This window comes from Myodes glareolus, chromosome 6, assembly GCF_982192425.1.
Source record: "Myodes glareolus chromosome 6, mMyoGla1.1, whole genome shotgun sequence".
Taxonomy (NCBI): Eukaryota; Metazoa; Chordata; class Mammalia; order Rodentia; family Cricetidae; genus Myodes; species Myodes glareolus.
The window spans coordinates 84,248,325-84,263,018 of NC_142031.1; the positions used below are offsets into that span (position 1 = coordinate 84,248,325).

General features: G+C 38.0%; 1 protein-coding gene across 3 annotated transcripts in view; it reads left to right on the forward strand.

Annotated features, from left to right (window-relative positions):
* Srbd1 (S1 RNA binding domain 1) overlaps window positions 1–14,694 on the forward strand; it is a 179,327-nt gene that overhangs the window by 92,794 nt on the left and 71,839 nt on the right. For all 3 annotated transcript variants that reach the window (XM_048416098.3, XM_048416099.3, XM_048416097.3), the window contains 2 exons: window positions 7,714–7,805; window positions 13,999–14,081. In XM_048416098.3, the coding sequence (XP_048272055.3) occupies window positions 7,714–7,805; window positions 13,999–14,081 (175 nt within the window). The remainder of the gene's footprint in view (window positions 1–7,713; window positions 7,806–13,998; window positions 14,082–14,694) is intronic.

The following is a 14,694-nucleotide window of genomic DNA, read 5'->3' on the forward strand; positions in this document are numbered from 1 at the left end:
TCTCTGGCTGCAGACTGCTGATACAGTGCAACTGACTACTTAAGCTGCCTCTAGTTCCTGCTGCCAGGGTTCACTCCTTCATGAGGGGCTGCATCCCCAAGCCGAGGACCAAAACAAACTCTTTAACTGCTTTTGACAGGGTGTTTTGTCACAGTAACAAGCAAATTAGCCAAGGCATATATTTAAGATTAAAAAATAGAATGAATGAAGCAGACTTCCCTTCATTAGAAAAAAATTGTCATTCTCAGTGAACATTGAGTCATCTCTAAATTAAAATCCAATCAGAATAGGAAAATGCAGCTAATCTTTAGTAAGAGTAGGTATAAATTGAGTGCATATGAATTTACTGTTTTAGAGTCAACTGTAAATCAAGAGGGTCGGCATACTCCTGGGTGTGGGGAGGACTTGCACAGAGGTGAAGAACATTTCAACGATAGAGTTAGAACATTCTCAAGCCTTCAGAGCTTCCTGCCCTCTGAGTTTTTGTATGGTGTCCACGATGACCCTGGAGCTATGTAGTTCTGCTGCAGTTTCTCCAAAGATAACTAAGCTGCTTTTCCTGTCCCGCATTCAGCGGGGCCTTTGCTTAGCCTTATGCTGGTCCTGTGACTTGCTGAATGGTGCCAGGTACTTTTGTATAGCAATTTTATGCTGATATATCATACAGATGGAGGTTGGGTGAAATATTTTTGAAAATGAAAGATGATGATGAAGGTATTGGAAAAAGAATTGTCATACTTATTGTAGACAGTACACAGAAGAATCAGAAGCACTTTGTGTTACTGCCCTCCATCTGCAACCGCTGGTACCTCAGAGGAGGGTCTCAACTTAGCAGTAGGGACAAGCTCTTCACCTCCTTTGTCTTTCAGCTCTGGTGGTTTGCTCCCAGTCTCAGTCTTTGACCCACGAGTAGCAGTAGATGTAAACACCTTGTGAGGTGTCGGTGCAGCCGCTTCTGTGAACGGAAACCTGCTAGGCTGTACAGGAGAGTCAGAGTCTTTATGTGAATGCAGGGTTTTTGTTTGATTCTTTTAAAAAATAGATTTTATTTTTATTCATGCGTGTTGGTGTAGTTCCATACCATGCAAAGGTGCCTGTAAGCTAGGAGAGGCTATCAGATTCCCTGGCGCGTTGTGAGCTGTCTGATGTGGGCACTGGGAACTGACCTCTGTCCTCTGGATGAACAGCAGACGCTCCTACCTGCTGAACCGTTTCTGTGAGCCCTACAGAGACAGTCTCATGAGGCTTAGACAGGACTCTGGTTCACCATGGTAGCAAGGCTAAAGCTTCAACCCCTGTGCCTCTTGTACCCACCTCCCAAGTGTTGGAGTGACAGGCTTGAGCACTGTACCTAGCTTTTTTGATTTCTATTTTAGTGGATGTTTTGTGTGTGAATAGTGGGAGAAGATTGATTGCTAGTGCTCCGAGGAACCTCAAACTCCACATTCACGTTCTGCTTGGTAGTTGTTAAATTAATTGTGATCTGCCTTCCTTAGGCTTCTTCTTGCCTAAGAAGAAGAAAAGAAAGTATGCTTTTCATTCACTGTTCAGTGAGACACTGCAGGAGAATTAGCCAGAGCTCAGTTCTGTTGAAATTGCTCTGTAGGCAATTGATAGGCTATCCATCTGGGAGTACATGAGGTCTCATGCCTAGTAGACTCTAAATCCACCCAGACTTAGAGTGGGTCCTCTGCGTGGTAGCTGTACCATTGCTAATGCTGATTTCAGGAAAATGGTCATTGAAATTACTGCTGAAGACTTTTTGGTAATTGAAGAGGTGCTCCTGGCTTGCCTACCACCAGATGGTGCTAGTGTTACACACTTAAAGACAGAGGCAGCCCTGCCATGCTGTTGAAATGTGACTTTAAGGTGTGGAGATAAGATGTACTTTCTTTCCTTTTCGACCCTTACTGCTTTCTTCACACATGTCTTCCTGGCGTGGTTCTGAATGGATGCTTATTTTTATTATTGTAAGCAGCGAGCCAAGGTGGCCTTGGTGATCGTGAAGGATAAGATCTGATGGAAACATAGGACGTAGGACCGTATAACTTGTCCTTGCTAGTCTTCTTCCTGCATTTGCTTCTTATCTGGCCTGTGTGTAAAACTGACAATATGAGTTTTCTGCTCAGTTACCTTCCTTTTATGCAACCATTAAAATACCATGTTTACAATAATCTAAAGGTAATGTTCAGAGGTTTTTACCAACAAATATTGTCTATCCAGATTTAAGTTGAAGTAGAATATTTTAAAGTCTGGCATTTTTTAAAATATTAGCCATAATAGCAGATTTCCTTATCAGTTAGAAATTATCCTTAAATTTTAAGCTTAAAAAATTACAGATTAAATATTACTGGGCTATTGCAGAAAATAAAAGAAATAATTCCTGTTTAGGTACTACTCACATAGTACATGAAGCTTTTTCTTTTTGTTTATACATATACTTTAAAGCTCAATTTTTTTATGGTTGTACAGTTTTTTGTTAGTTTTTCATATAATAATTTATCATGATTATTTTCCATGAAGTCTAATCTTTTAGATAATAATTTTGATTGACAACGTAATTTGTCATTCATTGAACCTTTTAAATGATAAACATTTTGGTTTTCCTTTAGTTTTGGTTGCTTTTAGACTATGAACAGTACTGTTTAATTTTTTTGTGTTTCTTAATCTGTTTCATATAAATTCTAAAATTATTGCTAAGTCAAGAAGAAAGAATAGTCCTTAATAACGTTTGCTCAAGTTTTTGTCACCAAGCTTTATAGTTAAATGTCCTTGCCAGTGTTTGAGTTTTTCTCCTATCATCTTCCCGATTATGAACAGATTGCCTGTGTTTCTTTGTTTGTTTGTTTGGGGTTTGAGAGAAAATCTCCCTACAGAGCCTAGACTGACTTGTGGTCTTCCTGTCTCGGCCTCCCCTGTGCTGAAGTTATAGGTGTGGACTACCATGCCCAACTAAGTTGCCTTTGTGTTAAAATTGACAAAGTATTGATCGAGAACTCTCTGAAATGGTAAGCTCCACTAAGTAAAGGGATTTGAAGGAGCTTGGCTGTATTCCTTAAGCATTAAGTCTTAGAGCCCCTTCTGTTTGTGCAGCTTGAGTTTTGGGTTTATTACCTGTTTTTAACATACAAGCCACTATCATTCATACTTCATAGTAGACTACCTCATGGCCAGAGCAAGGAATCAATTTGTTGCTAGTATTTTTTTAGGGATAATAATAAAATAAATAGAATAGAATTAAGATAAAACAAAAACTAACAGAGTGAAGTTGTACCAGATAGACAGACAGTGGGAAAAGAGCCCAAGAGAAGGTACAAAATCAGTGACCTCGTGTTTCCTAGGACCGAGATTCCGGGACCCATTTCAGTTTCTCTATGCATGCTTCCAGTCTCGGAAGAACTGCATTTAGAAAAATTGTTTTGAAGACTTGAGTGAAATGCTAGCTTTTCAACATACCAGAGGTATGATACATACATTTTAGGAAGACAAAAAGAAGGAACCACAGAATTAGGACCAATTAGAAACACAGCACTCTGTAATAATGGAGGAATCATGCCCTGGCTGATTTTTTTTTTTTTTTTGTAATCTCAGTAGCTACATTTTTATTTAAGTAAATTACTTTTGAATTAAATTCTTCCACTAACATAAGAAAGCAAGTGATTTATTTTAAGCATCAGAGGAAGCTATTTTCATATTTGGAAAATGGGGAAAGAGGAAGAAATTCATGCCGAGGCTTTGCGTAGCCTCTCTAATGAATGTGAAAACTGTTAGTAATTCCAGGAAAAACTAACAACCCAAGCTTTTCTTATGAAGAAGATCTCACTTTTTCTTCTTAGGTCTGTAAAGAAGAAAGCAAAAGGCACCACATTCTCTTACGATCTGAGTCACTAAGACAAGTGCTCTCAAGATTTTATCAAATGCAGTCTGTCATGTTAGAGCTGAGAGGTTTCAATTCTGAAACTGAAGTAACTCTTTAAGAAAAGAATCAGCTGCTGATTTATGATCTATTTTATATAAACACCGTCATTAAATTTTACTAGAGGAATCAAAAAATACAGTATTATTACTTAGAGAGTTTTGGGAGAAGTTTTTTAGTGAATTGACCGTAATTGTTTCTATATTGTAGATGTCTGACTTTTTAGGTTGTGAAGGTATGGCTTGATTTTTTTTTAAACATAAAAAGACACAGAAGACCCCAAAATAGTGTTTCTAAAATGGCCTATTTAATTCTAGAGAATCATCATAATAGCATGCGGTTCTGGGGAAATGAAACTCCATGTTGGCTTCTAAAATATTCCTTTTTGTATTACAAGCTCAAGATGTCAAATGTCTCCATTTAGGTGCTTGTCTTAGCTGTATATTTCAAAGGACCTTCACTGTGAGATTCTTAAAGCGTTAGTTCATGTGCAACTTTCTCTCCTAAAATACTCCACATAGTAAGTTTCTGTTACTCCTGTTGACTTTATGGTCAAATAAATAAACTAATCAAATTGCTATGATTTTAATACTGGTTTGTGCCGGAGAGAAGCTTACTTTTTAAATAAAATTCTCAGTACATACTTACACATGATACTTTTACAAAGTTCAAAGTTATTTTCTTCATATTTCTGAATTTGATTGGGATAATTCCCTATACTTGACTGCTAGACATAATTAAACAGAGGATGCCTGATAAATCTGACACACATTCTGTTGTTGAGTGTGTGCCCTTGAACTTGAAACAGGAATGAAACGGTGGGAGAGGGAAATTATAGCTTTTGTTCTCAGCAAATTCTCTTGTAAAAAATTGTCACCACTCTGATTTGTTTTGATTTTAGACACATCCACATCTTAGGTGTGTATATGTTTTATATTGGAGTAATCAGTGCTGAGTTTCTGTTTGTCTAGATTATTTAGCTTTATGATCCATAATTAGTACTTTAACTCTTTGTTGGACCCATTCAGTAAGTATGACGCATGAAAATTTCTACATTTTGTATTGATTTAATATTAATGTTAATCGAAAATCTTTGAGTACAGTGTGTCACATCTGTTTTGTATTCCTCTGCTTAAAAGAAGTGGCAGTATGGAATTTGGAGGAATATTTATTATCTGAGTACTTTTCTTTGCAACTATTTGCCCTCAGTTTGTTGAGAATTATAACCTTCAAGAGACAGTGAATCATTTGGTAAATTCTCAGGTACCGTACTATTAAAGGCCACAGTTAATTAAAATTTTAATTTACCATTTAAGTTCCCTTCACTTAAATAATTATAACTTTGGAAATTTCTGGAAATGATATAAAGTACATTTGTAGAAAGATTTTTAAAAAATATTTTCTTTTAATAATGGGTTCAGGCTGCAGCCCATCAGTAGTTAAAATTTTTTAGAAAGGACTTCATTAGGATAGTTTGGTTTGTGTTGAAATGGTGCTTTCCATAGCTGATCCCTGAGTAGTGTCCTCTTGTGGTAGTTTCACCCATTTTCCTAGGGCAAAGTATGCATAAGCACAAGCATTTCGAATGTAACTTTAACTAAACCTGCTGCTCACTGTGTAGTTCACCAGAAGCCAGTTACAGCTGTAATGAAAGTGATGTCCTCCTAATGTGTGTGACATTTAGTTACAGCTGTAATGAAAGTGATGTCCCTCCTAATGTGTGTGACATTTAGTTACAGCTGTAATGAAAGTGATGCCCTCCTAATGTGTGTGACATTTAGCTTCATCTTTCTGGGCCACACCAAGATTTTTCAATTCATGGGGCTTACATTTCTAAGTTTTATTTATTATTATTGTGAGAACATGCAGACATGTGTGCCTTGTCTCGCTAGTGAAGGTCAGAGTCCATTTTTCAGAGGCCACTTCTCTCCTTTTACTCTTTCTCTGTGAGTTCTGGCAGTTGAGTTCATCGAATTCAGTTTGGTCGTAAAACTTGGTGACAAAAGCTTTTATCTGCCGACCTACTTCACCAGCCTGTGTTTTCTTCACTTCGTTTTATTTAATGTTGCGTTTTATCTTTAACCAGTATGCAGTAGAAGATGAGGATAATCTAGATCTTATATTGGAGAGAAAAGCACAATTTTCTCTTAGGTCAAACTTGTTCAAGTTAAGGAATTTCATTGATCTTGGACATGGTTTAAGTTCTAAAGAAAACAAACTCAGTTTTTGTTTAGGTTCTAGGTGAAGATGTGGCATACCTAGATGAAGGTATGAGTTCTTAAAAGACCGGTTGTTAAGAAAGTGAATCTTAGGAGAGGTGCTGACAGAACTGGACTCTCATGTCAATGAGAATAGTATAGTCCTTTAGTAGTTACTCAGCTGTGGGGGTCCAGAGCTCAGCCTTGGGGACCAGGCAGGTAGGATACAGACCCAGCACGGTTGCTCGCTCGTTAGTAGTGACTTTGAGCACGTTGCCTACCTATAAATAGGACCCGACTCACTAGTAAGCTTATTTCTGTGGAGGACTTGGTTTTGTGCTTCAGAAAACATTTGCTCTGCTACCTCTTCGGCTATCCTCATGGTGGTGTTCCTGAGGAACGAACATCAGCCATGCTTTTCAACAGCAGTGCTTCTGTTTCCCATCTTCAGACTCTCAAGAACAGTGGTTCTCAGCCTTCCTGATGCTGTGACCCTTAATACAGTTCCTCATGTTGTGGTGACCCTCAACCATAAAATCACTTCGTTGCTACTTCATAACTATAATGTTGCTACTGTTATGAATTATAATATAAATCTCTTGATATGCAGGATGTCAGGAAATCTTAACCCCTAAAGGGATCAAGACCCACAGGTTGAGAACTGCTGCTCTAGAATAATCTCAAGTGTTAGTGACTTACAGTTGTCACTAGACAACTAGAGTTTCAATCTAGAGTTTTCCTTTTGATTTCTCCGTGTTTGATTATTAGCAAAGGGCAATATGTTAAACATTATCAAAGTTTGTCTCAGGTGGTTAAAGTGGAATTTGAGGAACCCAGAATGAGAGAGGTCGCTAAAAGAAGAATAAAAACACTGACATGATTCTCTCTGGATCCACACTGCTGAGGGTCTATTGGGTGCTGAAAAGTAAATAGTGTTTCTTAGATTTTATGTCATAAACAAGAACTCCAATTTAAAATGTTTGGTCAACCACTGTACCAATGGTGTCTGAGAGGTTGTTCTCATTGTAGTGTATAAAGTACTTGGAGCCACAGAAGACAGGAAGAGGGTGATTTGTGTGGTGCATTGAGTGAGGAAATGATGAGCTGATGCTTGAGTTCCTTCCTGAAGTGAAAGCTTCAGGTTTGCTCAAAGGATGGTTCTGAACCCTCCTGAAAGGATGGTAGCCTATCTGACCTTTCTTTTTCATGTATGTTGTTAACTAGAACCAGGTAATAACAACAGTAGTGTTATGACAATGGCCTCTGCTGCGTGTCCACCCATGCACATAACTGCCATACCATGATTGTATACTTCCCAAGATGCTTAGGGCGATTGATTCCAGTGGAATTCATAAATGTCAGTCAAGAGTGCTTCCTAAATACAGGAGTACTAAGCCTGTGTTTTTGCTCTACAGAAAGGCAGATAAGCATATCTCAGTGCTATTTATATTGTGGAATAGTTGATAGTGTAGTTTTTGTTTAGCTCTGCAGAGAGCACCTTGCCTTGGTATTTTCTTGTGATGCTTAGTTTCATTCCCTTACTCTCTTTGACCAGATGGAACGTTTGGAAAAAAATGTTCCCACTTTCTGTTTCCTCAGTATCGTCAGTGAAGCAGGGGCCTCCATCTACAGCGTCAGCCCGGAAGCCAACAAAGAGATGCCAGGGCTGGACCCCAACCTGAGGAGTGCAGGTGCGTAGGCATGCTCCATGACACGGCATGGAATTGTGATAGTCTGGATTTGCATATATGACAAACTAAATACTTTACATAAAAGCAATGTCACATCTGTAAGACTTGGCACATTCATGTACATTAAACTAATACTAAGAATTATGAAAAACATGAGGAACAGTGCTCTTATGTTTTTAAATACCTCACAGTACTCTAGAATTAATGAAAATTTAACACGAAAGTCTTATTAAAATTAGATGCTAGAGTTCAATAACCAAGAAAATATAATTATTATTAAATAATCAGTATCGCATTTTCTTGGCAGTAAGTAGCAGAAATATAAAAAAATGCAGTTCCGATGTGAACATACTTTGTTTTACTGCTAAATGCTTGGCAACTGAATATTCTCTCTTGACCTCTGATTGAGCCTGTCATGGTAATGCATTACATTAAAAACCATGCCTTTTTTTTTATTTGTACTTGGTTGCTTTGATGTTTAGGATGTAGAATAGTTAAAATTTTGTAATTGAAAATTAAAATACTTTGAGACATCTAGGGAAAGTAATTGGTATAAATAAAATTTTAGAGTAATTTTCTGTGTAATAGGGAATAACTATGTTACTTTCTTTAAAAATTGATGTTTTAATTTTTGTCCTAAAATATTTTCACTGACTTTTAGTTTTTTAACTCTATACCTGGAAATATTTTTGCTTTGATCAAAAGCTTAATTTTTCTTAATCTGAAAGCCCCTGTTGTTCCTTTTAGATAACTGTTGAAATTACACAGTTTCCTGGGTGAACTATCTTCTCAAATCTTGCTTCTTGTGTGACGGCTCCCCTGTCACAGCAGCTCAGCCTCTTCCCGTGCTCTCACGTGGAGCTTGCCTCAGAACAGTGCTGTGGGTGACTGTGGTAGGAGTGGGAATAGCCATCCGTGTGGGAACTGTGATTCTCATCTCTCTTACTCAGTGTGCAGGAGACATTGCACCAAGATCCTTCCCACTTTACAGAAGAAAAAAATTAAGGCTTTAGCGGCCATACATTTTGTGAGTGTGCTTGTAATATTTGTATGTAGAATGTCTGAATAGTTTTAAAAAGAAAGTAGAAGAACTCTCCAAGTTGGCTTTATCTTCCAACAGAGTTTTAGAAAGAATACCTTTGCCATAATTTCTGGGAGGAAATAGCTTCTTGGGCTTCCCCATTTCTCAAGAAACTGATGTTTTTTCCTAACTGCTGAGCTATGCAGGTGCACAAGTGTGCTAGAATTACAGGTGAAAACCAGATTACAGTGTCCAGTAATGCCTTCTGAAGAGAGAAGATTAGAAAAAGATGACCCCTCTCCGCCTGCTTCTGTGCCTCTGATGTGAGAGTGTGACTAGCGGTGTCTTCAGTCTGTAACTCATTGCAGCTATACCTTCCTTCTAGCTCAGCTTGCATTTATGCAGAAAGTGATGAGATTTAATTTATTCCAACTCAAAGCATTTTATCAAGACACTTAAATCTTCAAAGTATGTCCTTAAGGAAATAGTCTAAGAAACTTAGAGACTCCTTGGTTCCTAGGGCCCACTTCCTTCTCATGTCTTATTGTTGTCTAACATCTTGCTGTTTCCTGGTAATTTGCACCCAGGATGATTTCTTATATCATTTCACACCTCTAACCACTTTTATACTTTAGAGGTGGTTTCTGACCAGATTAAGATGATTGAAGTTTGGTCCCTATCATGGCACTGTTGATAGATGGTTGAACCTTACCTAGATAACTGGAGTCTAGTCCTGGGTCTTTGAACCATAAAGCTATCACCTTCAGAATGGGCAAACAGCTTTTCCTAAGAGCACGTCCATAAGAGGCCACACTGTTCTTTACCCCTTCAGCCTGTGGTTTTTCTCTTTATTCCATGCCATAATCCATTCAGTCCTTACCAGAAGCCAAATAGATGAGGCCAATCAATCTTAGACTTTCTAACTCTACATGTATGATTTGAATTTGAATGAGCCTTTTTTTTAAAAAAAAAAAATAGTGACCCAGTGTCAGGAATTTTGTTATAGCAACTGAAAATAGATTTATATAAACCCTCTATAAATTTGCTGAGCTAGAATATGACAGAATTATAACAATTTTAGAAGAATTAAAATGTATCTGAAATAACCATCATAATGTCATCTTTATCAGCTTATTGAAAACAGTTGTTCTTGTATTAAATGTTTATGTCCCCACAATAAAGCAAATGAGAAGGCTTAACATTCAGTTGATAGAACTAGTAGATTTCTGAGTTAGCACTGCAGAGTGAATGTTGCCTTCATTCTTTCCCTTATTTCTAAAATCCTTTTTTAAAAAAATGATAGAAACATGAACAGATAAAAACAAGGGCCAGAAAGAATGAGATGAGAGAGACGCAAGTTTTGAAACCTGAAACCAGATGTGAGACATACATGAGTGAGCCAGCTCCGACCATGTTGAATCTTAAGACAGCAGATAGCATACTTGAACACACACAGGCAGCTAACCATAAGATTGTGGCACACCTACCGACTCAGGAGTGTGTGGGCACCTTTGGAAGTATGTTGGGGGGGTGAAGGGTGGGTCCAAAGGAAGAGGGCTGATGACAGTCTGTTTACAAAGTGGTGAGGACACTTGAAACAGAAGTCTTGCATGACTCGGCAGTGTGCTCCTTGGTGTGTGCTCAAACATGGGAAAGAAGAAGTCAAGCAAGTACTTAAACACCAGTGCTCAGCACCGCCTGTCACAGTAGCCGAAAGCTGGGAACAATCCAGATGTCCAGCAGCCATGACTACATGAAGGAAATGCATTGTTTCCACACAACCATAGAAAGGGTGAAGTACTAAAACATGCCATGCCATGAGTGGAACTTGTAAACATAAAGCTGAGTTACAAAGAACCAGGGGGCAGGAGCCGATGCAGAGGCCAGGAAGAGATGCAGCTTGCAGGATTGCTCCTCTTGCTTGCTCGGTCTGCTTCCTTAGAACCCAGGATCACCTTCCTAGAGTGGCACGATCTCCAGTGGACTGGGCCTTCTCGTGTCAGTCATTAATCCAGAAAATGCCATACAGTCCACTCTCCTGGAGGCATTGTATTAAGTTGGCAAAAAACTAACTAGGGTACTTTCTAATGAGAAGGAATGTGATAAAATGAGATGAATGTTAGATTTTAAAAATAAACACTTGTCTCATTACGGTTTCTATTGCTGTGTGAGACACCATGACCACAGCAACTCTTCTAAAGGAAAACATTTCATTGGGGCTGGCTCACAGTTCAGAGATTTAGTCTATTATCATCATGGAGGAAAGCATGGTAGCACACAGGCACACATGGTGCTGACGAGGGAGCTGAGAGTTCTACGTCTAGATCAACAGGCAGCAGGAAATAAGAGACAAGGCCTGGCTTGGGCTTCTGAAACCCCAAAGCCCACCCCCATTAACACGTTTCCTCTAACAAGGCCACTGCTACTCCAACAAGCCACACTTCCCAATAGTGCCAATCCCTGTTAACCTATGGGGTCCATTTTCATTCAAACCACCTCAACACTTCTATTTAATATTATTAGATAATAAGACAAAGTTTAAAGACTATTTACTAATTCATTGGTTCTCAACCCTCCTAATGCTGTGACCCTTTAAATACAGTTTTTCATCTTGTGGTGACTCTCAACATAATTTTTGTTGCTGCTTCATAACTGTAATTTTGCTACTGTTATGAATCATAATGTAAATATCTGATATGCAGGATATATGATGTGTGTTCCCTGTGAAAAGGTCTTTAAATCCACAGAGGGATTGTGACCCACGGGCCGAGACCCATTACTCTAGTGCTTAACTTCATGTCACAGTATCCCTTACTATCATCATTTATATCTTTTTACTGAATTGATAATTATACTTTCCAATATTTTAAGTTTTCTCAGGCCTTTATTCATAAGAATTAGTGTATTTCCCTTCTAAGAATGTCTTACAAATTAGATTAGATATAAAATTTTGTGAATATTTAATAAAAGCTGATAACAGAGTAGTTGAATAAAAATCATGATGTAGATGAAAGAATGTTTGAAGTTAATTTTTGTATAAATTCTTCCATATAATATATTTTGATCATTTTTTTTCATCCCCCAATTCTTCCAAAATCCTCTCTACCCTACCTACCCGACTTCATGTTCTTTCTCTCTCTTTAAAAAAACAAAACAAACACAAACAAAAACACAAAATTTGTTTCCAAAACTAGAAATCAAAATAAGCAAAAGGTTTAAAAATGCTCAAAGCAAAATGATATTTAAAAAAAAAAGTCTACAAAGTAATGTTTGTTTTATTTTGACTAACTGCTCCTGGGCTTGGGGGCCTGCTCTGAGGTACAGTAAATATACCTAGTGAGATTCCTCTGGAGAAAACTGACTTTTCCTTTGACAATGGGCATCAAATGAAGATAGCCTCTTGGCTAGGGGTCCATGTGCACTCCACCCCCTCTCAATGCTGGGCCCAGTCTGGCTTGAACCTGTGCAAGTCTTGTTAGTTGTTGGCACAGTCTTTGTGAGTTTGTATGTATATCAGTCCTGTTGTGTCTGGAAGATACTGTTTACACTGTTTGCTTGGAATAATTAATTATCTCTGGCTCTTAAAATCTTTCTGCTTCCTCTTCCACATAGATTTTTGAGCCTTAAGTGGAGGGCTTAATGAAGACATCCTATTTAGGACTAAGTGCTCTGAAGTCTCTCATTCTCTGCACATTGTCCAGTTGTGGGTCTTCATGTTAGTGCCCATCTACTGCAAGAAGGAGCTTCTCTGATGAGAGTTGAGGAAGACACTGATCTCTGGACATAGCAGTATATCATTAGGGGTCATTTCATTGCCATAATCTTTTTAGCAGAATAACAGTAGTAGGTTTTCCCCCAGGGCCCATGACCTACCTAGTTTCAGGTTCTTGGCTGCAGGTATGGGTTCCATCTCATGGAGTGGGCTTTAAATTGAATCATAAAGTAGTTGGTTACTCCTATAACACTTGTACCACTGTCACACTAGTGCATCTTGTAGTCACATCACTGTGCTAGATAGTAATGTTTGTAACTGAGAAATAGTGATTATTAACTTTCTCCTCTAGTAGCATTCAGGGTACCCTCCAGTACCATTAACACTAGTCAGTAGGGGGGCAAACTTTTAGTTAGACACCAGCTGGACTTCTCCATGTTAGATGACATAGGCAAGTGCTGTTTTCAGCAATAGGGCCTTACCATTTGGTTGTGGAAAGTAACCAATAGCCTGGGCAATACCTGTGATGTTTGGAGGTTTTCATGAGGCCCCTTTGGCCAATGATTCAATAAGATGTAATGCTTTCCTGGCACCAGAGATACTTGGTGGCAAAATATGTCTTGTTAGCACATTGACTCCCATATTATTTGGTAACTCCGTTTAGATTACTTTCTTATATGTATGTATTTGATGAAGCTTCTATAGCAGTAAGTTTCCGTACTTCTGGTTTCTTGATGATGCACTGTGATGGTGTGGAAAGGGGTGTGGTTAAGTGGGTAGATTCCAGAGCAGACTCAGTATACCCTACAGCCATATTTAAATCACCCAAGTGTATTTACTAACCAGTATAACATGGTTGCCTTTTAATATTCTAACATCCATTTATTATTAACATCCAATCTACTTTTAATAAGAATATTAGCTGTATCATATCGGTAGCAATGTAAGATTATTTGAAGCAAATATCCCCATACTCTTTAAAGCAAAAAGCACCCTACTACCTAAGCTTTATTTAAAGAATGAAGAGATAATTGTATGAAAATAAGAGCTAAATGTTTTGTTTATTTTCCTGTAGTCCTTTCTGTATGTGTCTTAATAATGCCTGGGAGTCTTAGCCAGATGTGATGGCTCATGTCTATAATCTCAGCATTTAGGAGGCTGAGGCAGGAGGATTATCATGGCACATAGTAAGTTTAAGGCCAGTCAAGGCCACAGAAGGAGACCTTGACTCAAAAATAATAAATAATGCCTGTAGTCCTGGTGATATAATTATGTCTGAAATATTGTATTCATTCCTTTTTGCATAGGAAAAAGAGAGTACTTTGAAACTTAATTAAATTGGAGGTGGGCCCTAGAGGGATAGGTTAAATATTTGTATCATAAGGACATAACCTAAGTAATTATCTGAGTATTGCTTTTTACATTAAGTCATACTTGTTTTCTGATTCTGTTTTTTTCAGTTTCCATAGCAAGGCGTGTTCAAGATCCATTAGCTGAGCTAGTAAAAATTGAGCCGAAGCACATTGGAGTTGGAATGTACCAGGTAAAGCAATGTGGATCATTTAATTTTTGAAATCTGGCAATACAAAGAGTATGCTTAAATCTGGTGTTATATTTAATCATTACTGGAAGTAGATTTTCATTTTCAAAAGTTATACAGTTGATAGGAAGGTAATAAAAGTTTCAACTCACAGGGAAAGAGAGACTACTTTCCTTTTTTTTTTCTTGTCTTAGTTATTTTGATCAGGTTTAAAAATTGTCCATAATCAGATTTAAAGACTTTGAAAGCATTAAGCCAGTCATGGTGGTCTTTTTAACTCTGTTCTAAAAATGGAGGTTCTGTGGACCATTGGGCTGTGTGGCTCTTTGTTTAAACCAGAATGAACTCTTGCTTGTTTCTGGTCTCCCAGGAGAAACCTCTGGTATTTACTGTACCAGAGTATTCATTTCTGTTTGGTCATTATTAGTTTTCGGTTTTGACCCTGAACAGTCTAAAGTCTTGTAATTGTTGCTCCAATGACATTATCATTGTGGTTTTTGTAGATACTGTATTTTCAAGTCTTGAGATTGTATGTATGCACTGAATGATTGAGGACAGCAGTAAACCTTGGCAAGTTGAATCCTTGGTTACATAAGACTCGTATAGAGAACTCATG